The 27,458-nt window shown below is 43.0% G+C and overlaps 1 protein-coding gene across 1 annotated transcript in view; it reads left to right on the forward strand.

Annotated features, from left to right (window-relative positions):
• LOC135212221 (gastrula zinc finger protein xFG20-1-like) overlaps nucleotides 1-27,458 on the forward strand; it is a 143,635-nt gene that overhangs the window by 108,363 nt on the left and 7,814 nt on the right. Inside the window, exons 10-12 of the mRNA XM_064245663.1 lie at nucleotides 4,368-4,546; nucleotides 6,140-6,343; nucleotides 7,180-7,362. Coding sequence (XP_064101733.1) covers nucleotides 4,368-4,546; nucleotides 6,140-6,343; nucleotides 7,180-7,362 — 566 coding nt within the window. The remainder of the gene's footprint in view (nucleotides 1-4,367; nucleotides 4,547-6,139; nucleotides 6,344-7,179; nucleotides 7,363-27,458) is intronic.

Here is a 27,458-nt window from a genome sequence, read left to right on the forward strand (position 1 = left end):
TCCAGCACATAGCAGACTTTTTTTACCTTCCTCAGAGATGAGAAACGATTGTCTTTTTCTGCCATTAGAGGCTACAGGGCAGCCCTGAGTTTAGTGTTATGTCTTAGAGGTATCGACATCTCCTCATCCTGGGAACTTTTCTTGCTAGTTAAGGGGTTTGAACAATTGAGTTCTCCTAGGTAGCTCAAGCCTCCGACGTGGGATGTTTCCTTGGTTCTGAGAAGTTTCACTAAGGGTCCATATCCCTTTGTGTCGTTCATTTGACAGGGATTGACGCTCAAGATGGTTTTCCTCCTGGCCTTGGCATCTTTGAAGAGTAGGGGAGCTGCACAGTCTGAGCTATGATGTGAAGCACACCAGGGGTTGGGGGTCAGTGTCCTTCGAATTTGTCCCGGAATTCGTGGCCAAGACCCAGAATCCCTCTGTGCACGATGATAGGTTTGCCTCCTTTTCCATTCCATCACTGAATGACTTTGTTGGCAGTGATGCTCATGAGCTTTTATTGTGTCCTGTCAGGGCTCTGCATTGCTATCTTAAAAGGACATGGCACCTTACACCAGGCTGCTGCAGACTTTTAGTTAGCACTGGACATACAAAGAAAGAGGTGTCAAAGAATACTATCTTTTTGGATACGGGAAGCCATCAGACAGGCATACTTGACTCTTGACTCTAGAGCACATGACATTATGGGTATTGGTCCCTCTTTGGCTTTCAAAAAGAACTTGGCTGTTCATAGAGTGCTGAGCGCTGGTACTTGGTTACGCCAGTCCACTTTCACTTCTTTCTATCTTAAGGATGTTGCCCACAGATCTATGGACACGTTTTCCCTGGGTCCTGTGTTGGCTGCCCAACAGATTGTGTAACTCATCATTGCCCTTAACAGGGCACATTTGTATCTTACCTAAGATGATTGTGTGGATGAGAGAATGAGTGAGTTAGGTGGTCTTTCTTTCTCTTGTACCTTTCCTTTTTCCTTTGGGCAGGTTGAGGAATAGACATCATTCACAGGACTGGTCTGATACAGGTGAGTAAGGTAGTCATACTGTTAGTTTGGTCGCTTGGTATGCAAATAACCAACCCACTATTTGGTAGCATATGCTCCGCTCCTTGGCAAGGTTGAGTAGGGAGTGGTAAGAAACCCTGGTGTGTTGGTTTGTTATTGGACAGTCAAAGTTTCTCTTTAGTTCCCTATGCAATGATTCTCCCATATAACATTGTATGTCGCTCAGTATCTGGGTGGTTAGATATCAATGTATCTAGCTTCTCACGGGCAGCAGTCCCTCTCCGGAAGTTATTGTGAAGACCGAAGGTTTGTTCGCGTATGAACAAATGACAAATTTTCTAAGACAATTTGTAATTTTTACAGCTACAAACCTGAGGTCTTAACATTGTACTGCCCACCTCTAACTGCCCCTTAGTTAGGAAAGACTGATGCTGTGGCGTGGGTGCGTGGTTCTTGACCACGCTTCACCTGATATATGCACATGGTGCTAGATCTCACAAGATTCCTTGCTTTCATCTGCAATTTAACTGGATCCAGCAAGGCGCTAGAAATGATCCTATTGTTAAGACCTCAGGTTTGTAGCTATGAAAAATACAAATTGTCTTAGAAAATTTGTCATATTAGGCAGTTCTAAGTATTTTTGTTTAGCGAGGTTGTCAGTTTCATTCCAGACTTGAAGCTATTGGCAGGGGGTGGTTGTGGTGCAGATCCCTGCAAATACCAAGGGTTAACTGTATAGTGAGAGATGCATCTTTGGTACATTATTTGAGGATATGCTTATATGCAGGGTTTTTTTTTTGTGACTTGTTTTTTGTAGATTATACTAGGCTAGGCTTCCTATGCCTGTCTCATTTTTAATAGATTTCACCAATAAGGCTTATATAAGTTAGCTTTTAATTAATTACTGTAATAGATCTGGGAGAAAAAGTGCAGTAGGTTAATTACAAATTATCATACATTCAACCAGGCTTACCAAACTTTTGGAATGTGTAAGGATTCATTACAAACAACAGAATTGACAGCAGCTGTGTGCTGATGTTAGTTACTGTAACTAACACATGTTTATGAAGATGAGGAGATGCATTATAGTTGTCGACTTGTTGAAAACACCTGTTTTAATGAAATTTCAAAAATAAGAATAAAAAATACTTTCATTCATCCATCACACAATGACAAAAAATGTGTTAAGAAAGTATGCCACTAAATTTAAGCAGCACATTAGCTTGGTTGAAGAAAACAAATAATGAACAAGCACAAATGTTTTGGACACAATAGCAATGCCTGAAACTGGCAAAAACCACACATTTACTTCATTTAATATGCTGTAGTTATAAATAAAGTAGTTGCATTTTGTAAACCCATCTTTGATAATTTATGAAAGAAATGTATCTGAATTAACTTTCATTCATCAACTAAAGACAGTGATGTTGGTAAAATGCAATCAGCTGATAATTTATAAAATGTAAACAGTACCAGAATGCAAATGGCGCATGATTAGTATGTAGTACTCTGTTCATACCTTGTAATAGGATAATACAGCAATAATACTGATTAGTACTCTGTTCATACCATCTGCTTATATAATAATGATATGATAATAATACATGCAATATGATTAGATTCAGTAAAATAACGGTTTTATTAAAATTATCATTAGTATTCTCAATACAACGTTTATTTTAACTTTTGCAAATGGGTATCTGTCAGTGTAACAACCTGACCGGAAGAATAATTCTCTCTCTCTCTCTCTCTCTCCTCTCTCTCTTCCCTCCTCTCTCTCCGTCTCTCTCTCCTCTCTCTCATCTCGTCTCTCTCTCTCTTCTCTCTCTCCACAATTTCATCAATCGTAATATCTATGATGGTGCTCCATCCTCCACTAAACAAATTCCAGTTTTTAGAAATGTAACTATCAAGTTGTATAGTTGTTAGAAGTTGCTTATTCTCAATAGAGGCTTCTATAAGCAAAAATGAAATCTTTAGAAAGAATACCAGTAGTAAATTGAAGCTGCAGGTTATGTATAGCCACATTTTAAACCCACCTTTCTTCATTTACAAGAAAAATTATCTCCGAATTAGGTTTCTTATAGCAACTAATGGCAATGAAGATATTGGTGGTACTCATTCAGTGGAGATTTTAAGAATATAAACAATCAAATCCAGATGGCATGCGATCACGATGTTTATATTTTGTAATACAATAAAATACGTAAGTTGATAATACATACAACATACTGTAACTAAATACAGCAAGCAAAACAACTTTTGCTGACATAAAACCTCAATATTATAAATACTACATTTGTGCTGTTTGACTTTTGCAAATGATTACTTTTCTCCAAAATTATGGATAAGAGATTTTAAACCTGTATGCCCACATGATGGCTAATGATTAAGATATTACAGTAATTTACTCTCTTGTTATACTAGTACTGTATCAATCACTTGTAATCCCTGAAGGAAGGTAGTGCTGTCAGTCCACCTTATGTGGTGTACTGTAGGCATTACTTAAGGCCCTTTGCAGTGTACTTTCAGCCCCTAGCTGCAACCCCTTTCATTCCTCTTACTGTACCTCCTTCCATATCCTTTCTCTTCCATCTTACTTTCCACTTTTCTCTTAACAGTTGATTCATAGTGCAATTGTGAGTTTTTCCTCCTGTTACACTTTTCAAACTTTTTACTGTTAATTTCCATTTCAGCACTGAATGACCTCATAGGTTCCAGTGTTTGGCCTTTGGCCTAAATTCTATATTCAATTGAATCACTTGTAATTTTGAATGGAGGGACAAGATACTTGTTGTTCAGCTAAGAATGTTTTTAGTGTTTTAAATTTCAGATGCTGTAGTAATTTGTTTAGTTAAACATTTTAAGTAAATGTAATCTATAATTCTCGCTCTCTTACTAAGCAATGTTCATTTTTTCTTAATAGTTTAAATATACTGCCAGGTGGAAGTTTCAGTTGTTATTGGTGTTCTTGAAGTTTATCCAGGCCCCAAAAACTTATCAGTGTGAAATCTGATTAGTACTTCTGATTAGTAAATCTGATACTTCAGTGTTTCCAGCTGTTTTGTTAAGTAGTAATAATTGATCTTGACTTATGTAACTGGGCTTAATATACAATGTGGTGAGGCAATAAAAGAGAAAGTGACTAAATTATAGAGAAAAATGTATGTACAAGGTACCATTGAAATAAAAGAGCTATTCTTCAGGAGTTTGTTATGATGAAGAAGGATATTTATTCATGGATTTGAAAAACACTAAGTTGTTTTGAGTCAATATATGCAATGTTTGTCTCTAGAGCATGTAATATGTTCTAATTTTGCACAGAAATATTTCCAAAGAACCCATGTTTTGATTCCCACCACAGCTGAGGGAGTCCGTTGTGCAACCTGTGGGGAGGATTTGGCTAATCTGGAAGCACTCAAGGAGCATAGACGTACAGCACATCCTACGCCAGACCTCAATGCGGGGTCTGGTAAGAAAGGATTTGAATGTGACTACTGTGGTAAAACTTTCAACTGCCGATCCAATCTTCGAGATCATTTAGTAAGTGGCCATTTTTGTCAGTATACATAAAACCTATTTTTTTGTAATACGTAATATCTCTTATAGTATAGGGTAAACTAGATGCAAGATGGAGGTCCCCTGCATAATTGAAGACAAATCAGAATCCCCTATCCTGTAGTTTGCAGGCTTTTAGAGAAAATTGACAAAAGAAGCCATCTTTATAATAAGACAACTACAGATAAAAGTACCTCTGTTATCTTGAATGGGCATTTGGCAGAGTACAAAGACAAGTGCATAATTAAATTGGATATCATAAAATCAAGGGTTACCAGAAAGATTAATGGAACTAGTGATGTAACTGTACCATAACACAAGGTTAAGAGTGAACATGTTCATATGTATGAGAATATTTTGAGATAAATTATACATTGTATCATAGGGAATCCAACCTAATACCTCTTCGTTTTTCATAGTAAATAAAGAATTTACAAAGTGGTGCTGAAAGGGTACTTTTGGGAGCTGCCATATGCTGTTACCTTAATGTTGATATCAGAAACTGAGGAAGAGGCTATCAATTGTTTCAAAGATGGAAGAGTTGAAGAGAGTAAAGTGGATTGAAAATTAACATAAGCAAAATAAAGCTCCTAGTATCAGGGAAGTAAACACATTAGTTAAGGAAGTGGCAACTAGGATACTAGGAGAACGGTATGGTGACAAACACAGTACTGTGTTAAGTGTAATAGATGGTGTCCCAAGATTATTCAAGGTTGCAAAATGTTGAATAAAATTGTTGATGTCTGTATTATATGAAAAGTGATGGGGAAGAGATGAAGGGTGAGCACCCTGTGTTGGAAGGGCAATCTGAATGTGAGGCAGAACATTATTGTTATGATGGGGGACATACTGGATTATGCAGCAAATATTGAGAGGGTAGTAAAAAGAAAATGGGAAGAGGCAGGGTGAGGGGGAAAGATGTTACTGCAGGTTATACTATATAAGCTTTGCATTAGAGAAAAGTTAACTGATAAAATAAATAGAGTAGACTTTTAAATGATGTGAGTAAAGAATGCTGAGATTCATTATCAGAATGCAGTAGAAAAATCATATTACAATTGTGGAGGTTAAGGACAAATTTGGCATTGAGTAGCTGGAAAATAGACCATAATCTCAAAGATTGAGATTGTTTGAACATTTGAGAAGGGATTACAACTTATATTCAAAGAGTAGACAGAAGTAGCAGTGTGAACACTAATAGAAAAACCCATAAAATATTTGGGAAATTGTATAGATAAAGACCTATACCAGAATGGGATTCAGGCAGGAAGTACAAAAAACAAGAGTGGTGTCAATTCATTTCCCATTCATCTTTGTAAAAGGATAGTTTGACAAAAATGTTCATTGATAATGATAGTAATATGACAAAATTATGAATGATCATACTGCACTTCATTAGATTTTTAATTGGGACATATGATGCTGAGTTCCAATTTTGTAAGGTTTCATTTTTAAGGTACATGATAGTTGTGATTGGTTAGATTCCTCTGATAAGAATTAGTTTTGCTTCAGATCTGAGATAAAGGTAGATGATGGCATTTCAATTATTAGTATAATTTTCATCTATTTTTTTTTCAGGTGGTCCACACAGGAGAAAAACCATATCCTTGTGACATATGTGGAAAGTCTTTCAGTTTCATTCATAATATGAAGACCCATAGGCTCACTCACAACGAAGGCCGTAACGAAGTTTGTCCATATTGTGACAAAGCTTACAAGAGCAAAATATCCCTCTATTATCATATGAAGAAAGGCAATTGTCGAGGCCTTTCTACAAAAGAGGTTTGTGCTTATGTTAAATCCTTGTTTTAGGGGAAAATTATTTGGTACTTATGGAAGTTTGTGCCAGATCCGATGAGTTGATGAGCTCAGCCTTCATTGTGACCATATCCCTTTACTCAGCTACCTGTACAGAAATTATTACCAGCATTGATTATGGCTACCCTACTAGACCTGTCTCTTTCTATTGCACCTGGAATTGACTCGTGGAACTCAATGGACCTGCCTACAAACTTAACACCAGTATCACTTTATTTTGCTTGTATATATTGTATCTGTGAAGGAGTTTTTAGTATTTTAAATAGTACCTGTTTAGTATTTTTGCATGCTACTCTGAAGTAATGAATATGTCCTGTCTTTTATCTTTCTTGTAGTCCAGAGAGGATATTAATTAAAAGAATTTAGAAAATTTAATAAAATTAAATCTGTTGGAGCATCATAACCTGTAACAAGACATATTATTATTATTATTATTATTATTATTATTATTATTATTATTATGATTGATAGATTATGATTATTATTATTATTATTATTATATAAGACCATTGAGTCTTATTTCTAGGATCTTTCAATACTTTCTTGAAGTATATGTTCTTTAATTAGGGATGAAAATAAGACTTGGGTAACTTTGAAGTTGCACAGCTAATTAGGAGAAGACCAAGATTAACATAAAAAGTAAAAATCAGAAGCAATTCAGTTGGGCCCCAGAAAACATGGGAAAAGCATTTGTTACCATCTACAGTGTGCCATCTAAGGCACATTGTAAGTGGTACCTCCGTACCAGTAGGATTCATTTTAAAACTCCATGTAGTAATATTGTTTGCATTTTTTAACAGGTACCAGAAGGGTACCATCGTTGTACAGACTGCCTACAAATGTTTGCAAGTGAAGATAGATTTAAGTGTCACAAAGAGAAGAACATCTGCCAAGTTTCTCACAGATGTCAGCACTGCGGGCTTCGATGCTCTTCAGAAACACGTCTTAAAAACCACCTGCAAAAGGGCCTTTGCATAAAGAAGGTTAGTTTTTTATTTGTTGTTGTAAGTAAAAACCAGCTTGTTTTTTGTTTTTGGTTCTTTTATACTTGAATATTACACAAATACAGTGGTACCTTGTTTGTCGAACATTTCTTATGTTGAACATTTCAGTTTTCCAATGACATTTTCAAGAAAATGTTGTTTAGCTTTCTTTTTGTACATTAAAACCATATCTAGTGACAATAGCTTTTTCAATTTTATACCACTGTAAAAGTAACTCAGCTTCATAAACGCACTGGCACCATGTTCAGCCTCTGTGGATTCGTTATAGTCCAAAAATTAGAATGGTACCTGCTACATGTGATGTAGGGATTGCTGCTGAAGCCAAAAAATTAGAACACGGAAAACCTGAAATGGGGGGGTGCCACACACTCGACGATACTGAGAAGAGCAAAAGAAGCCATAATATCAGTCAAACACACCACGAAAAACCACACACTAAACACAATCAAAACGGACAAAGAACCGGGTAAAGGCCAAGAGAGTTTAAACACAACTCTCGCCCAGGCGGTTAAAGAAAAGACTTGCGCAGTGGTGTAGGTGAGTGGCCCTTAACCACTCTTCACCCAATTTACGCATGCATTGCCAGATATCACAAGATTACAGATGGAGGAGTCAGGGTGACCTGTTTTGCCAAGATTCCTTCCGAGTCCATGGCCGAAGTATCTCCCCAACTTTCTGATTCATTTCGTGAGATTTGTCTCATCTTTTTTCTTGCTTGTGACAGCCAAAATTTGCTCACATTTTTCTTTTGCAGTCTGAGTATTGGATCTGTTACTGTTACAACTGCAGCAGACCCATCATACATTCTAACTGCCGTATGGAAACAGTGGGCTGTCAGGAATTCTTTTGAGGTTTTTCCTTAATTTGTTCTGTTTTGAGGTGGAGGTACAAAAGGCCATGAACAGTATCCCTACACATTCCCAGGCAATGAAATTGTCTGCTGGGCATGAAGCTTGATTTTTCCAATTATTATGCAACCTTTTGACTGGAGCCTGTTGACCACTGCTCTTAGGTTTTTCAAGCACTTTTCTTGTGATCCTCCAAATTAACCAGCTGTCTAAATAAGCAATTAGATGTATTCCTTCTTTCCTGAGTTCTCGGACGACTATCGGCACCAATTTTGTAAAGATTATTGGGGCAATGTTTAGCCCAAAAGTCATGACTTTGAACCTTTATGTGCTTTTCCCTATCCAGAACCCTAGGAAGGGCCGGAAGGGAACAGCAATAGGGATGTGCCAGTATGCATCTTTAAGATTTATAGAAACTGTCCAGGTCCCTTTTCGGTATCTAGATCTACCTCATAATCCTTAAGAAATTCCCCTTTATTTCCTCTGCAGGATGAACATGGGGGGTAGTGGTGACTGGAGATTGTTACTGGGTTTGTGGCTCGAATATGAATCTTCAGAGAAGGGGTTAAGTATATGCTGTTGGAGTTCTGACAGATAGATAAAATCTTCCCTGTCCTCACCCTTGCTGAACCCTAGGACCCATTGAGACCACCTAAAAAGGACAGTTTCATCCTTAAAGCTTGCTGCCAAGAGCATGCTACAAATTTTGCACATATCTGGCAACCAAACAGATTTGTCCTGATTATTACAGGGACTATGTTGATGGCAAGTGGTATGGGCCATTCCCACTAGCAAAAGACGTCCGAGCAACCTGCTACGGAACATTTTAACTGAGAGTCATGCCTTAAGGTGGCCCTGTAGTGAAAAAAACCAAGTTGTTATCGACAGCATGAAGTCGCCTTCCCTCAAAGCTGCAAACACTGAACGCTGGATCTCCATCTTGAACCGTGTCTTCCTGATGAAGTGATTCAAGGTGGATTAAGTCGATCACAGATCTCCAACCTCCCAACGCCTTAGGGCACCAAGAAGATGTGACTGTAAAATCCCAGAGACGGATGCACCACTTCCTTTATCGCATCCTTGTCCAGTATCTTCGGCGCTTCCTCCTGAAGAGCCAAGAACTTCAGAGAATCTGGAGGATACGCCCTCCTGAGCTGCGGCTTGTCCGAGAGAGGAGGAGAGAAGTCGAATGGCAGTAGGTACCCCACCTGAAGGACATCTACCACCCACTTCTCCACTCCATAACTCAGCCACTTGGCCCAATGGCCTGCCAGGCACCACCCCACCCGTGGCACAGGAGAGGGAGAGGCGCCTAACCTACCGACGGCATCCTTTACCTCTGCCCCCTGGGGCCCCTTCTCGGTTTAAAGGAACGGGAGCAAAAGGGACGTTGGTCCTCTAACCTAGTCCGGGATGAGCAGGGAGGCCCTGCCGAAACCTAATTCCTCAACGGCCTACCAGCAATGATCTTCGTGGCAGCTGCTGGAGGAGTGGACGTCTCCGAGGACGAGACTCAGACTTAGACACAGCCTGGAGCACCAATCCGTCCTTGGTGTTAGCCGGCACCAGTCTATCACATCCTCCAGCTCGATCCAAGGGAACAAAAATTGAGACTACAACAGATCCCCATTCCTCAACGCCAGCAAGGACTCAGGGTCAACTGATCTTTTCATCCTGGATAAAGCTGCGTCTCTTCTAATCAGGAGAAGGTTAGCCCATAAATTAACACTGAGGTGAGCCAGATACAAAAACACCTTGCCTCCTGACTGCAACAAACTGGCAGGAGAGAACGCACTCATCAACCCTTTTGGGGACTTGTCAGAAGTATCTTGGCTATGACCATAGAGCAGAAGTCCAGCCAAGAAACCGTCTGCAACATGGAGGCTGCCATGATTCCAGTGCTGAGGCATCTTGTGGAGACAACGATGGAGCCACCGACCTCACCTGCTCCAAAGTCAATCTCGGCTTCAGACGAATGACGTCCGGGTTAAGATGATGCGACATCAAAAAGGCTGAGTTCATAGCATAGTACTTCCTATGCCTCGTGAGAGGCGGGGGAAGCAGCTTGGCAGAGCCCCTAGAGCGAAGCGAACTGTCCCGATCTGAAACAGAGGCGTTAACCTTATGCAAGACTGACTGGACGTGCCCCAACAAAGGAAGTTGAAACGATAATTTGAGATCTTGCGTAGCTCCCAGCAAGGCTTCCAAGCAGGAAGGAGTGTAAGATGACCCAGCCTGATTCCTACTCTCCAAATTGTTGAATCCACACATGAGATCATCAACTTCTGAAAAGGAAGACAAAAACTTGCATGTCTCCTTCCTGCTCCAGCAACGGAGACCGATGACGAGAAGGGTGTGCAGGTTCATCAAAAGCGCCTTCCTCGTTCAAATTAACAGAAGAACCAGCAGCCAAACAGCCCAAAACACCAACTAACTTGTCTGGGTCAGATCCAAGCACTGACTCCCGCGACGAACCAACCACAACACTAGGAACATCACTACACACTCTCCCAACAGATGACTCTTTAACATGGCCGTGAACGGGCATGGGCGTGGCAGACGTACGAATGTGAGCTGGAGAGGAATCCCGAACACTCGAGAACGAATAAGAATCTCATGGAATCGAGCTCCTGGAAGTACCAGGGAGAGGGGCAGGCAAACACTCCTGCTGCACCAACTCCATGCTCACAACCTTCGACCTCTTGACAGGCACCTTGTCATCCTTACAGCGACGAATAGGCCCTAGAGAAGAAGTGAGAGTACCTGCAACATGTGCACGAATGGGGGAGGTTGCAACACGCTCGTGACTCGATGCAGAGGACGAAGCAGCCACTGCAGATTGCACCTGGGAAGATACACTAATGCGCTCCGAAACACCAACACTTTCAGAAACACTGGCGTGTTGCTCCTCACTTGCAGGTGAAGAAAGGGCAAAGTCCTTAGCCTTCCAACGCCTGATACGCCGACACTGTGGAGATTGGGGAGGAGAGGAAGACAGCACTGGCTCCTTACGCAATCTCTTTGCAGGAGGCGGGGCAATACAACATGCTTGCTTCCAGTCCTCCCAGCCGACATGGCAGCCAACATATCTTCCAAAACAGAGTCCAATCTCTTAAGAACCACCTGTCATAAAGCCTCAGACAGATCAGCAAGAGAAGGCTCCGATGTCATGGAAGAGAGATGCAGCGAACTGGATGGCAGAGATGACGTCATGGCAGCGAACGATGACGACATAGATGAGCGAGGCAGCGCAGTGGAGACGACTGGAAGTGACGTCATCGATGGAAGTGACATCATAAGTGGCGATGACGTCACAGCTTCCCCTTGATCCGAACTGGAAGCAGACGCCACTGGCAGAGAGATACAAAATGACTGATCCTGTGACGTCTGTTGCGGGGCTGAAGCCACGGCTTCCCTCTGACTCGAAGAAGTGGCAACTGTCCTTAGCGGAACAATACTATATGGCTGACCTTGGCTACACACAAAGATGAGGCCAGGAAGAGGGGGGAGGGCCTGGACAGCATGAGGAGGGGGTTAGCGAGCATCCATGAAGTGCGTCAGCAAACTCTCCAAGAACGGAGAACCCTGCAGCCCCATCGTTTTCCAAAGCACCGCCATCTTGGACGCCTCCGACTCTGCAATAGAAGACAATGATGAAAAAGCCTCCTCCCTTTCAGGAATCAAATTAACTCCCGAAGAAGAAGGTGCGACATTACAAAAATCAGCCTTAGGTCCTCCCGATACTTCCAACCATGAATCGATGGAAGAAAAGGAAGGGGACAAAGGCACAACACTACTATGGGGTGTGATCGCAGCAGGAGACAAAGCATCGGGAAAAGGAGAAGAAAAACCCTCCCACAAAGAAAGAGTAGAAACCCTACGATGCTCCCTCTCGCTATAAAACAACTTCTACTCTGCTCTTTAGGCCACGCATGGTATTCTGTACAAGGATTCGTTATTGTACAAACATTAGAGCGACACCTACTACAAATGATGTGGGGGTCAGTCACAGCCGAAGCCAAAAAGCAAGAACATGGAAAACCTGAAGTTCCAGGGCATAAATGTTGACGAGGCCGACGAGCAGGAGCAGAAGAAGCCATAATAACAGACACACACACACACACACACACACACACACACACACACACACACACACACACACACACACACACACACACACACAATGAAAACGGGCAATGAACCGAGTAAGGGCGAGAGAGAGGTCAACCACAATTCTCACTCAGGCAGTTAAGAAAAGACTGATGCAGTGGCGTAGATGCGCGGTCCTTGACCACTCTTCACCCAATATACGCACGCATTGCCAGATCTCACAAGATTCCTTGCTTTCATCTGTGATTTAACCGGATCCAGCTAGGCGCTGGAAAAATACAAATTGTCCTATAAATAAAAGTTGTCTTATAAAATTTGTCATTATAAGTTGAAATATGACTGAAATATGTACGTCTTGTTATAAACTCGATTGTTATTTTTATTTTTTAATAGATGGTGTCGGGAGCATGTTATTTTGTGTAAAAAACTGATTGCATTTGTTATTTTCATCCTATATCATAATAATACGATATTTACATAATCTGTTAGCGGCATGAAAACAACAGTAAAATGTGTTCTTTCATGGTGAGTATATTTTGTTAAAATACATTTTCTCCACTAATATTTGCGGTCCTTTCATCATGTTACTAATGCACGATAATTTATAGTCATTAGCAGTGTGAACATTGTTTTCTCAGCTTCAGCTACAAATGCAGCTTAAATTTAGCAGTACATACTCTATACTTTATTTCCTTGCCAGTATTTTCTCCATAGTGAATAAATGTATAGCGTAAAAATATATCGGTCCTATTCTACTTAATGTCATTTGTAACAAAACTATGCAGTAATTTGTTACTATCATGCAATGGCTGTAATGCAAGCAAAATGTTATCAGATTCGGTTTGGTTGTTGTAGCAAAACAACTGTTATTGTTCAGTTGGTTATGGGTGCAGCATTTAAGCAACGATTATAACAGTACTAACGGTACTTTTATCATTCTTATTTCCTTTTTTAGCTGATTCAACTACAAGATATGATAGATACGTAAAGACATAATCTACCCTCTTGTCTGATACTCAGCCATATTGTTTCTAGGCTAATAGAGGGATATTCACTTTAAAAAGGGATTCCTACTTAATCTGGTTAGGCCACTACCTATTCTAGGTTTATATTTAAAAAAAATATAAGCTTCACAAGATTTTAATATAGTATAACCTTATCAATTAACTAGGCCAGATAGTCATAAACCAAGATAATTTTATTGAACCCAGTAATTTTTTTGAGCCTTGAATATAGTACTAGTTTGTAGTTTTACATTACAGACTAGGCTAACCAAGTCACAGCAAAACCGAGGTAACTTTTGCTAAGCTTAGAATACTTTTGTACAGTAGTACCTCGAGATACGAAATTAATCCGTTCTGAGGCGCCCTTCGTATCATGAGGTTTTCGTATCTTGGACCACATTTTACATGTAAAATGGCTAATCCGTTCCAAGCCCTCCAAAAACACCCCAGTAAATTTCATAATAAAGCTAAATTGACCTATAAACAATGAAATATTACAACAATTTGGACCATTCAATACCTAAATTAATAACAGAAATGCAAAACCTTTAAATAAATTTTAGTTTATATTGTGTACATGGTAACAAGAAATATTACTGTACGTAAAATGTGGAAGCTTACCTTTCGAGTGAGGCTATCTCCGAAAGTGGCGGCAGAGGAGGAGAGGAGGACAAACGGGCAGATATGTACACTTAACTTTACGAAACACATAAAAAAATGTCAGAAAACAAACTAAACTTTACAAAACACATTAACAAAACTGTAACACTTAACTTTACAAAAAACTTAGAATAAAATATATTTTGTCTTTTTGATTTTTACATTTCTTTTTACTTTTTTATACTTTACGTAATTTCAATTTCTTCACCACTGAATGGATGCCAGTCCTTTTACGGAATTTTTTGAACCACCCATGAGAAGCCTTGAACTCTGGGGTTGCCGTTGATGTCCCCTCTCCGCCATCGTCTTTGGCTTGGGCATTCAAATCGCCGAAAATAGCGCTGGCCTTCTGGCAGATTGCCGTCTCGGTTATCGTATCGCCATCGATTTCTTTGTCCTCAGTCCATACAAGAAGCAGCCTTTCCATTTCATTATGCACATGGCTCCTCTTGTTGGACAAAATATCACCCCCGACCCTTGGAAGGTGTATCTGCTTTGATGGCTTCCTTCTGCTTAAGGATAGTGCCTTTCGTCGACGGATTTCGGCCGTATTCCTTAGCGATCACACTCAACCGCAAGCCAGCTTCATATTTTTTATTACATATCTCCATTTTTGTCTCATAGAAAGCATTCTCTTCTTTCTGTGAACTTCAGCAAACTTCTTGGGACCCATGACTATACTGTACGTAATTAAGTTATGTAGTACGTATACTAATTAGGTTCGCACACAACACAATAAAGTAGCACAACGAAATCACTAACGAATTTACATTACTAAATGAAATTGTTGGACCGAACGAATGCCGCATGCGTACGATAAAGAATCTGGTACGAGGTGGCCGGGGTAGGGATGCCACCACATACGTACGTATAAGATGCATGATGGGAGGGATGCTGTCCTATAGGAGAGAAGGATCTCATGGCAGTGGCTAGCATCAGGAACCAATGGGAGAGCAGGAGGATGGTGGCGAGTCTACTAGAACTAAGATGGCGGCGCGCGGCGCGAGTTTCAAAATTGTTATCGGGTGAATCTCGGACTTTCAGAAACCTTTCGTATCTTGAAAACTTTTCGTATGTAGGGCCGTTAAATTTTTTGCATTTGCTTTCGTATCTCGAGTTTTTCGTAAGTTGAGCCTTTCGTGTCTCGAGGTACCACTGTATGTTGCCGTACAGATAAACTAGGCTATATAAAACCATCCTACTAATACATATTAACTTTTTTGTTAGGTTGTTATTTTACCTTACTTATAACTAAATTAGCACTTACTATAGGCCTAAGTTAAATAATATCTAATTAAAATTTAAACCAACACTCAAGGTTACGTGTTATTTAAAACACATACTTAAAATGTAGCCTTAAGGTTATGCACTATATCTCATCTGGCACAGGTTGCCAATTTTTCTACTAGTCTTAGTTATGTGGTCTAGGCTAACAATTTAGTCTGACAGGATGTTTAGTGAAGTTTACTATCACTTAACAATAGGTATTACCTAGACCTTTGTTATTGAGGTCATGCTAAATATGCAGGCTATATATAATGAAAATTGTGTAGCCTGGTTATCAATTTCTAGGAACTTATCTCTGAAACATTAGGTAACTACCTAATCAGGGTTATTTAAATCACCTTTACGATATATAATCTTAGGTTACAGGCTACAAAGAATAGCTACCATAGTCTTAAATTATTTGCAATGAATTGGTTAGGCTAATAACTCGTGTAGGTCTAATGCCTTGGAAATTGTAGACCACGTTATCTGAAAAGTTGAACTAAATTGATAATACATTGTGGATCATTTGTTTAGCAAAAACTTCCAAAAAATGAATGACAGATTCTTTAACAATTTTCACTTTCTTAAAAAGGCTACCAAGGATCATGTATTACACCAACCATGTGCTCTCCAAACAAAGGCTGGTTGCTAAATACAAAACAAACATTTGTTCTACAGTTTTAAACTAAAATATTTTAACCTAAATCTTGAAAATAAACATAACTTTAAAATTTTGGCAATTCCATGATCGTAAAAAAAAATGAGGAACACTGGCTGGAGACATCTTAGTCTATTTTGACTAGAGAGGTAATGGTTCTTCCCCCAAGGCCTACAGCTACAGGTCAATGTGGTATGGCCCTGAGTAGAGGGGGTAGGATCTGTGTGCATCTACCGGTATGAACACATATTTTACGTTCTGCAGTTCGTAAGGGACATACACCTTTCTTGCCATGCGGTAGGTCATCTTCACAAGCAACATCAACGCTCAGCCATAAGGACTTTTGCCTAAGATGCGTTGAACAGTGCATGCGGTGTCGTTCTCAGGCCATGGCACTCCTTTCTCTAGCTCCTGCCTTGGTATGTGACGATGAGTGATTGGTGCAATTGTATTTGCAACAGGCATCCTCTGAAATGGGAGCAGGTAACCCTCTGGTTTGCTGTCAGACTCCTTGTCTGCCGTCTGCTGGGTCCAACATGCTGCTGCTGTTGCTGCTGTCAGCAGGGTAGTGTGTGAGGAGTAACCTCCCTGTAAGGTCCAAGGGTGACTCAGGTTGGCTGGTGATCTGCCATAGATCACCAGTGACTTGCAGCATTCACTCATCTCCTGTCGGTGCCCCCACGTAGTTGAGGAATTTCTTGACACCCTGAAAGATGACTTCAGCTGATCCTTCAGTAGTTCACAGGTGATGGGGGTATCTACAGTGGTACCTCGAGATACAAAATTAATCCGTTGCGAGGCGGCCTTCGTATCATGAGCTATTCGTATCTTGGACCACATTTTACTTGTAAAATGGCTAATCCGTTCCAAGCCCTCCAAAAACACCCCAGTAAATTTCATAATACAGCTAAATTGACCTATAAACAATGAAATGCTACAACAATTGGACCATTCAATACCTAACTTAATACGTACTGCTAATTACCTGTAAACTAAAGTGTGTTAGTGTATACATGGTATACAAGAAATACTATATGTATGTAGTAAAATCTGGAAGCTAACCTTTCGAGTGAGGCTATCTCCGAAAGTGGCGACAGAGGAGGAGGACAAACGGCAGATACGTACGTACACTTAACTTTAAGAAACACATAAAAAAATGTTAGGAAAACATACATAAACTAAATTTTACGAAACACATTAACAAAAGTGTAACACTTAACTTTACAAAAAACTAAAATTAAAAAAAAAATTCTGTCTTTTTGATTTATACTTTTTTTTTTTTTTTTTTTTTTTTTACTTTTTTATACTGTACGTACGTTTTTTTTTTCTTTTTTTCTTTTCAACTTCATTACCACTTTCAACTTTCTGTTTTTTAGTATCAATTGGATCTTCCTTTTTTGCTTACTCCTACTAAAGGCCTCTTTAAATTGGGGTGTCTTTTTTCTACAAATGATTGCACTTTATGAAAAGCAGCTAGAACATCCTTAATTTTTGCCTCCAACTCCTTCAGGTCATCCGTCGTAAGCTCCTCTTGGTGCTCCTCGAGAAGGTCGTTGATGTCGTCCTCGTTGTCGACCAGCCCCATGGACTTGCTGAGTGCAACGATCTCGTCAAGATCTGGTTGTGAAACAGTTTTAGGATCGTCAACTGTTTCTGAATCTGCAGCACCAGTTTTGCCCACGTTGAATCCCTCGAAGTCTCAGGCGGGTACGGCATCAGGCCCGAGTTTCCTCCACGAGGAATTCAAGATTCGCCTCGAAACCTCCTGCCAAGCTTGGTCAATGAGTTGGATGCATATCACAACATCGAAATGCTCCTTCCAAAATTCTCACAAGGTGAGGTTTGTGGTATCGGTGATGTCGAAACATCTCTTGAAAAGATGTTTCATATACAGCTTCTTGAAGTTCGATATCACTTGCTGGTCCATGGGCTGGAGGAGAGGGGTGGTGTTAGGCGGAAGATAAAGAACCTTGATGAAGGAATACTCCACTAGGATATCTTCCTCGAGGCCAGGAGGGTGAGCAGGGGCATTGTCCAACACCAGCAGGCATTTCAGAGGGAGGCACTTCTCTTCCAAGAATTTCTTCACTGTCGGGCTGAAAACACAGATTTACCCACTCTGTGAACAAAAGCCTCGTTACCCAGGCTTTCGCCTTAGCCCTCCACATCACTGGAAGCTTCTCCTTAAGCACTTGTGGGCCTTGAAGGCTTGAGGAGTCTCGGAATGATAGACCAGTAGGGGCTTCACCTTGCAATCCCCACTGGCGTTAGAACAAAGTGCGAGCGTAAGCCTGTCTTTCTTAGGCTTATGCCCGGGTAGCTTCTTCTCTTCCTGCGTGATGTACGTCCGGTGAGGCATTTTTTTCCAAAAAAGGCCAGTCTCATCACAGTTGAAGACTTGCTGAGAACTGTACCCTTCCTTGGTCATCATCTCGTCGAATGTCTTTTTAAAGGCTTTGGCCGCTTTCGTGTCCGAGCTGGCAGCCTCCCCGTGCCGCACCACCGAATGGATGCCAGTCCGTTTACGGAATTTCTCAAACCACCCATGCGGAGCCTTGAAGTCTGGGGTTGGCGTTGATGTCCCTTCTCCTCCGTCGTCTTCGGCCTGGGCAATCAAATTGCCGAAAATAGCGCTGGCCTTGTGGGAGATTGCGGTCTCCGTTATCGTATCGCCAGCGATTTCTTTGTCTTTTATCCAGACAAGAAGAAGCCTTTCCATCTCGTCATGCACGTGGGTCCTCTTGCTGGACAAAATAGTGACACCCTTTGAAGGTGTAGCTGCTTTGATGGCATCCTTCTGCTTAAGGATGGTGCCTATTGTCGACGGATTTCGGCCCGTATTCCTTGGCAATTACACTCAATCACATACCAGCTTCATACTTCTTGATAATCTCCATCTTTGTTTCCAAAGAGAGCATCCTCTTCTTTCTGTGAATTTCAAGTTTCTTGGGACCCATGACTACGTATATACTGTACGTAATTATGTTATGTAGTACGTATAAGTATGGAGTAAAGTTCTCACACAACACGATAAAGTATACTACAACGAAATCACTAACGAATTTACGTTAATACACGAAATCGTATGAATGAACGAATACCGCGTGCGTACGATACAAATGATGATGTGCAGTGGCCGAAGAAGCACGCCGCTACGTAGTAGATGCATGATGGGAGGGATGCTGACCAACCGGAGAGAAGGATCTCATGGCAGTGACTAGCATCAGGAACCAATGGGAGAGCAGGAGGATCGTGGCGAGTCTACTCAGTTGCGGTGCGAGTTTCAAAATTGTTATCGGTGGTCCGGGCGAATCTCGGACTTTACAGCAACAACCTTTCGTATCTTGAGCAATTTTCATATGTAGAGCCGTAAAAAATTTTTTATTAGCTTTCGTATCTCGAGTTTTTCGTAAGTTGAGCCTTTCATATCTCGAGGCACCAATGGCGTCTACTCTGCGCATTGTTGAGGTGATTTTCATTGTGAGGAAGATATTTTCCCCCTGAAGAACCCTGCTTCTTGGCTGTGGGGAGTGAATGGAGGAATGGAGGTAAACGTATGGAGGAGGCAACAAGGGTTTAGTTGGCGAGGTCGGTCCCGCTGTTGCTGGCCAGGCCAGTCATCTCAGCAGGTCACTAATGTGAGGTGAGGTACGAGTAAGATTTGGAGTCTGTAGCTTACTGATTATTCAGAAAACATTCACACAGGTCAGGGACTCGTGCGAGCCGCAGTGTAGCTTCCGAACTCTTGACAGGTCAAAACAAGGATTAAGTTAAAGCATTTGTGTTTGTACACAGACAGAAATATACATACATGTAAAATGATACAGGACATTAGACTGAAGATGATACATATATGGTTGGAAAGCTGGCAGTGCAATACATACAGTGGTAATAATACATGAAATGTAATAATAATAGCGAAGATATGTGTACAAACGTCATATGAGACAAGTTGTGTTTCTTTTATCCACTACATGTTTCTTCCATAAGTTCCTTGTCGCAAGATAATGGCGGGTGTGGTGAAGGTGTATGTGTGTGTGTGTGTGTGTGTGTGTAAGGTCCATGTGTGGGCCCTACACCCTAATCAATCATGTTAAACTCAAATGCAGGTTTGACTGATAGCTGGCATTATGAAAATAAATTTGAGAAATTTTATACCTGTAAAAACTTTCAGATTCTTATCACCTATGGTTATTTAACAAATTTATTGTTTACTGGGTGAGATTGAAATAATGGTTTTGTTCATGAAACTTACCTGTCAGATATATATATAGCTGTATTTCTGACGTCCGACAGAATTTCAAAACTCGCGGCACACGTAGTGGGGCGGCCAGGTGGCGGTAGTACCCATTCCCGCCGCTGGGAGGTCGGATATCAGGAACCATTCCCATTTTCTATTCATATTTTTTCTGTCGCCGGTGCTGCAAACATCTGTTTACAGTACCTCCGTCTAGGATTTTTTGATTATCTCGCTTAATATTATCTGGATTGACTTTTGGTATCGACTTCTGGATTGTTGGATTGGCACGCGTAATAGTGGATTGGTTTTTGATTTTGGATTGGCTTTTCTGAGTACATGATGTCTGGATCAAGTACTGGAAGTTTCAGAGTGTGTGTGAGGAGTGAATGTAAGGTGAGGCTTCTTAAACCTTCAGTTGATCCTCACACAGTTTGTATGGATTGCAGGGGGCATGTTGCGTGGTTGATGATCGGTGCAATGAATGTAAGATTTGGATGATGATAAATGGAAGATGTATGAGACCTATCGACGTAAATTGGAGCGCGATAGAGTCAGGAGGTCTTCCTCCAAGGGCAGTTCTACTAAAGGTAAGGATAGTAACATTTCTCCTCCTCTAACACCAGTAGATTTTGCTCAACCTAATCCTGTTTTGTTGCCTTCGGGCCCCAGTGCTGTGTCTGGAGAAGGTAACACCCTTTCTCTGATTCTAGAGTCTATTCGTGCTCTCGAATCTAAAGTATTGGCCCTAGAAACCGGCCCTGTGAAAGTTTGTGTTAGTGCCCCTAGTTGTTGTGGAGGGGGCGTCAGATCGGCCCCATAATGCCTCTAGGCCTAGACCTCTATCGGACTCCCAGGACTCAGGGAGTGGGTATGTCGAAAGCCGCAAGAGGGTTACGGGGGCTCCCCACCGATCTGGCGTCCCTTCGGCAGGCCTTGTTGCTAAATCCCAGGCTGCCAAGGAGCGCGCACGAGCGCGTGTCCTGAAAGATGCTTTTCGTCCTCCGAAGCGTCCTCCCCTGCGCAAGGGGTGGAGCGCTCGGAGAGACTCGCGTCCGTTGAAAAGGACCTTTCGCTTTGAGGACGCTTCACGTCCTATGTCTCCTCTTTCGTCAGAGGACGCTTATGACGCCTTTCCTCCGCAGAAGAGAGGAAGGCTTTCTACCGAAGAGGACGTTAGTTTCCACGCACAGGCGTGTTCACCTGAGAGGCAGATAGCTGTACCTGCTAGAAGGAAGGAGGCGTCCCCTCGCCCCTCGCCTTCTCGCAGGCTCAGTCCTGCCCCTTCTTTTGCTCCTTCGTCACCTACGAAGGATATCCTAGTGTCCCTTCAGGACCAGATTACGTCGCTGATGGCTCATGAGACTCGCCCAGCAGCAGTCGAGCCTAAGCGTAGGAAGGACGTTCGGCTGCCCGTCAAGAGGACGAAGCGGCCTCATTCTCTCTCGTCTCACTCGTCTCTCTCTCCGCCTCCGGATCGTCAACGTTCTCGTTCTCCTAGCAGATCTTTTACTCTCTCAGGAGAGGACGCTCGTCAGGACGCTCGGCGTTCGAAGCAGGACGCTTTGCGCTCTCGGCAGGTAGCGGTTGAGGACGCTCGGCGTTCTAGACAGGACGCTTTGCGCTCTCTTCAAGACACTTTTGAGGACGCTCGGCAGGACGCTCGGCGTTCGAAGCAGGACGCTTCGAGTTATAGACAGGACGCCTTTGAGGACGCTCCGCAGGACGCTCGCCGTGTGAAGCAGGACGCTTTTCGAGCGAAGCAGGCCGCTTTTGAGGACGCAAAGCAGGACTCGCTTGGCTAAGCAGGACGCTTTTGGCGCCTCTCGTCAGGAAGCTCGCGCTTCCTCTCGTAGAGACGTTTCTGTTAAGACAGTTCACGTTGCTTCTAAGGACGCTCCTCTTTCGCAAGATGTCCGTACCTCTAAAGATCGACGTAAGGCCGATTCCGTACCTGTAGCGGATACTTCCAACCAACGGAAGTCATTGTTCAGGATTGAGACTGCTGGACGTACTCCCTCTCCTGATGGGCGTTCTCCAGTTCCTCTTAGGGCAGGAAGGGGAGCTTTAGTTAGTCCAGGGAGTTCCGTCGAAGAAGAACAGCCGGTAGCTTCAGCTGTCTCGGACTACAAGGTTCTTGTTAGGCTGTTACGTTCAGCCTTCGGGGAGAAGTTCCAGCCGGCAGCCCCTAGGTCTCCTCCCTCTCAACTTTCGTCTTCCAAGACCGTTAAGACCCCTGAATTCGTCGAAATGAAGACATCGCTGTCGACCAAGAGGGCGTTTAAGAAGCTTCAAGACTTTATGTCCAGAAGGAAGGATCAGGGCAAGACCACTTTCGCCCATCCACCCTCTAGACTCGCCGGGAAGAGGAGTTTGGTATGAGACCAAGGAGGATGTGGGAGTAAATGTTCCTTCGTCCGCTCTGGGTGACTTCTCCAGTTTAGTGGACGCTCAGAGGAGGTCTCTCTTATCGTCTGCTAAGGTGTCCTGGACTCCGGTGGAGACTGACCACCACTTGAAGGGACTGCTTCGTACCCTTAATGTTTTTAATTTCCTAGATTGGTGTGGGAGTGTTTAGACCTCAGTCTAGGAGTCCTGATTCTCTCAGTCTGGGGGAGCTGTCAGCGTGTTGTCATGTATGGACAAGGCCGTCAGGGATGGTTCGGAGGAGCTAGTTTCTCATTTTGGAACTGCCTTCCTGAAGAAAAGAGCACTGCTGTGCAATTTTACCGCTAAGTCGTATCTCCCGCTCAGAAAGCGGAATTGCTCTTTGCGCCTCTTTCGGACCATCTCTTCCCCCAGGCTATGGTAAAGGATCTTGCACAGAGTTTGCAAGAAAAGGCGACCCAGGACCTCTTGGTTCAGTCTTCAAGACGTCCAGCGGCTCCTTCCACTTCGACATTCAGCAAACCCCCGAAGAAAGTCAAACCCTTTCGCGGGGCACCCCCCTCGAGAGCAGCTCCTCGAGGGAGAGGGTTTTCGAGAGGAAGAGCTTCATTCAAAACCCAAAAACCAGCAAATGAAGATCTCGTCCTTCAGACGCCAGTCGGGGCCAGACTGGAATTCTTTGCGGAGGCTTGGAGGCAGAGAGGGGCGGATCCTTGGACCCTCAAGATAGTAGAGCGGGGGTACAAGATCCCCTTTCTACATCCTCCTCCTTTAACATCAACTCCCAGAGACCTCTCTCCATCTTATCAGGGAGAGAAGAAAAGTGTTCTTTTCGATCTGTTAGACCAGATGGTCGAAAAAAAGAGCGGTGGAACAAGTCTTGGACCTAGAGTCACCGGGCTTCTACAACAGGATTTTCCTAGTGCCGAAGCAGTCGTCAGTTGGCGCCCACGGTCCTGGATGTGAGCAGGCTCAATCTTTTTGTAGAAAAGATCAAGTTCAAAATATAGACGCCTCAGTCGGTGCTGGGAGCCTTGAGACCTGGCGACTGGATGGTGTCTCTGGACCTGCAGGACGCGTACTTCCACGTCCCAGTCCACCTCTTTCAAGGAAGTACCTGAGATTCGTCTTGGACAACAGGGTTTGGCAGTTCAGAGCCCTTTGTTTCGGTCTCAGCACGGCCCCGATGGTTTTCACAATGATTATGAGGAATGTAGCGAAGTGGCTCCATTCGTCAGGAATCAGGATATCCCTCTACCTCGACGATTGGCTGATCAGAGCGTCGTCGAGGCAGAAGTGTCTGAAGGACCTTCAGTTTACGTTAGCCCTAGCAAAGTCTCTGGGTCTTTTGGTCAACACCGAAAAGTCGCATCTGACCCCGACACAGTCCATCGTGTATCTGGGGATTCAGATGGATTCAGTGGCTTTTCGGGCGTTTCCATCCCAGGAAACGTCAGCGACTGGGGTTAGAGAAAGTCGCAGCCTTCCTAGAGAGAGAAGCTTGTTCGGTGAGAGGAGTGGATGAGTCTGCTGGGCACCATTTCCTCGCTAGAAAAGTTTGTCTCGCTGGGAAGGACTGCACCTCAGGCCTCTTCAATTTTTCCTTGCGGAAGAATGGACGTCGAAAGAGGACCTGAATGCGATCCTAAGGATCTCCAACAAAGTAAAAGTCCACTTAAGATGGTGGCTCGACCCTCAGAAGTTACGAGAGGGCTTCTCCTTAAATCTTCTGAGCCCCGACCTAGTGTTGTTCTCAGACGCTTCCATTTCCGGTTGGGGAGCAACCACTAGGGGGGGAGGAAGTGTCAGGCTCCTGGAGAGGGGAACAGGTAGCCTGGCACATCAATGTAAGGAACTGGCAGCGATATTCCTGTCGCTGCAGTTCTTCGAAGAAAAACTGTCAAGCAAGGTTGTTGCAAGTCAACTCAGACAGTACCACAGCCCTTGCGTATCTAAAGAATCAGGGAGGAACTCGCTCCAGATCCCTTTTTCTCCTGGCGAAGGAAGTTCTGCTATGGGCAGACGCAAGGCGCATCAAGATCCTGACAAGATTCGTGGCAGGGGTTCAGAATGTCAGGGCGGACCTTCTCAGCCGCCGAAATCAGATTCTACCAACAGAATGGACCTTGCACCAGGAAGTCTGTCAACAATTATGGAGATTGTGGGGACTTCGTCTCTAGTAGACCTGTTCGCTACATCAAGGACGAAGAGGCTTCCTCTGTATTGCTCCCCGGTTCTGGACCCAGGGGCAATTGCAGTGGACGCGGTTGCTCTGGAACTGGACAGACCTGGATCTTTACGCCTTTCCCCCATTCAAGATCATGGGGGATGTAATGAGGAAGTTCGCAGCTTCAGAGGGGACAAGGTTGACTCTGATTGCCCCAATGTGGCCAGCAAGAGAGTGGTTCACAGAGGTCATGACGTTCCTTGTGGACTCCCAGAAACGTTGCCCTGGAGGAGAGATCTACTCAGACAGCCTCACTTCAAAAGGTTTCACCAAAACCTCTCCGCTCTGGCTCTGACTGCGTTCAGACTATCGAAAAGTTGGCCAGAGCGAGAGGCTTTTCAAAGGCAGCTGCGAGAGCAATCGCTAATGCTCGAAGAGCCTCTTCTAGAGCTGTCTACCAGTCCTAAGTGGTTCCTCCTTCAGGGCATGGTGCAAGAAGGAAGGAATTTCCTCTTCCCACGACCTCTGTGAATCAGATAGCAGATTTCTTACTCTATCTAAGAAATGTGCAGAAAATTGGCAGTTCCTACAATCAAGGGTTATAGGAGTATGTTGTCTGCCGTTTTTCGCCACAGAGGAAATGGACCTCTCCGACAATAAGGATCTGCACGATCTCTTAAGGTCGTTCGAAACCACCAAAATTCCACAAGCAAGACCGCCCTCATGGAATCTAGATGTGGTGTTGAAACATCTGATGCTAAGTCCCTTTGAGCCTCTCCATGAAGCTTCTCTAAGGGACTTAACGAGAAAAAACGCTTTTCCTAGCTTCTCTGGCGACGGCGAAGAGAGTTAGTGAAATCCAAGCGTTCAGTAGCCTAGTGGGTTTTCAAGGGAGACAGCGCTGTCTGCTCGTTGAACCCTTTCTTTCTTGGCTAAGAACGAGAACCCGTCTAATCCTTGGCCAAAGAGCTTTGAAATCAAAGGAATATCGAGTCTCGTGGCGTCAAGAACCAGAGAGAGCCCCTGTGCCCCGTCAGGGCTCTCAAGTTCTATGTGAATAGGACTAAAAGAGATAAGAGGTCCCTCAGGTAATCTCTGGTGCTCGGTGAAGAGACCAGATTTGCCGTTGTCGAAGAATGACTGTTGCTTTCTTCTTGAGGGACGTCATTAAAGAGGCTCATTCATCTTGCCAGAAGACTGATATGAGCCTCTTTAAAGTGGGGGGGGGGGGGGGGAAAGCTCACGAGGTCAGAGCCGTAGCTACTTCTCTTGCCTTCCAAAGGAACATGTCTATCAGAGATATTCTTGATAGCACCTTCTGGAGGAGCAATTCCGTATTCGCCTCACATTACCTCCGGGATGTGAGAACGATTTACGAGAACTGTAGTTCTTTGGGACCTTACATTTCGGCAGACACAGTTTTGGGGGCTGAAGGTGGCTCTCTCCCTATCCCTTAGCTTAGTTAGGTTAGTTTATTGTGTTTTTGGTTGATGGTGAGATCTTCTGTGAAAATCTCCCATTCCTTAGTGTTAATGTCAGGGGTTTTTTGGTTAGTTGGTCAGGTGGTGGTCGGTTGCTGTGTTACTGCCATATGTTTGGCTAGATGGTCTTGTCACATTGTGGTCACGTCCCCGTTGACAGAGCATCCAGAGAGCACCAGCACTACAGGTCCAAACCTGGCTGGCAACTCTGATAAAGCATAAGCAGGCTTTAGGTGACAGTAATCACATAGTCTACTTTGCTATCCAGAAATGACACCTAAGTTAATCTTTTATTTTAATTTAAATTTCCTAAAAAATCCTAGTCTGTCTCTACCCACCATCCGAAGGTGTGATTCAGCTATATATATATCTGACAGGTAAGTTTTCATGAACAAAATGTTATTGTTTATAATACAATTAAGTTTGTTCATACTTACCTGGCAGATATATATAATTAGAGTGCCCACCTCCTCCCCTCAGGAGACAAGGGTCATGAATAAATATGAATAGAAAATGGGAATGGTTCCTGATATCCGCCTCCCAGCGGCGGGAATGGGTACTACCACCTGGCCGCCCCACTACGTGTGCCGCGAGTTTTGAAATTCTGTCGGACGTCAGAAATACAGCTATATATATCTGCCAGGTAAGTATGAACAAACTTAATTGTATTATAACAATAACATATTTGTCTGGAATAGAAGGGTAGGTATAAGGTTTTGATATTGAATTAAAATTTTATCTGTAAATATGTTATTGTTATAATACAATTAAGTTTGTTCATACTTACCTGGCAGATATATATATAGCTGTATTTTCTGAAGTCCGACAGAATTTAAAAATTCGCGGCACACGCAGTGCGGCCAGGTGGTAGTACCCATTCCCGCCGTGGGAGGCGGATATCAGGAACTATTCCCATTTTCTATTCATATTTTATCAGTGCCACTGTCTCCTGAGGGGAGGTGGGTGGGCACTTTAATTGTATATATCTGCCAGGTAAGTATGAACAAACTTAATTGTATTATAACAATAACATTTTGTTCATGAAACTTACCTGACAGATATATATATAGCTGAATCCCACCTTCGGATGGTGGGAAGAGACAGAATAGGATTTTTTGGGAAACTAAATTAAGTAGATGATATACATCTTGGTTCCTCACCTGTTAGCATAGCCGACTTCGTGATTACTGTCACCAAAGTCTGCTTCTGCGTTACTAGAGTTGCCAGCGAGGTAGAGACCTGTAATACTGGTG

This window comes from Macrobrachium nipponense, chromosome 40, assembly GCF_015104395.2.
Source record: "Macrobrachium nipponense isolate FS-2020 chromosome 40, ASM1510439v2, whole genome shotgun sequence".
Taxonomy (NCBI): domain Eukaryota; kingdom Metazoa; phylum Arthropoda; class Malacostraca; order Decapoda; family Palaemonidae; genus Macrobrachium; species Macrobrachium nipponense.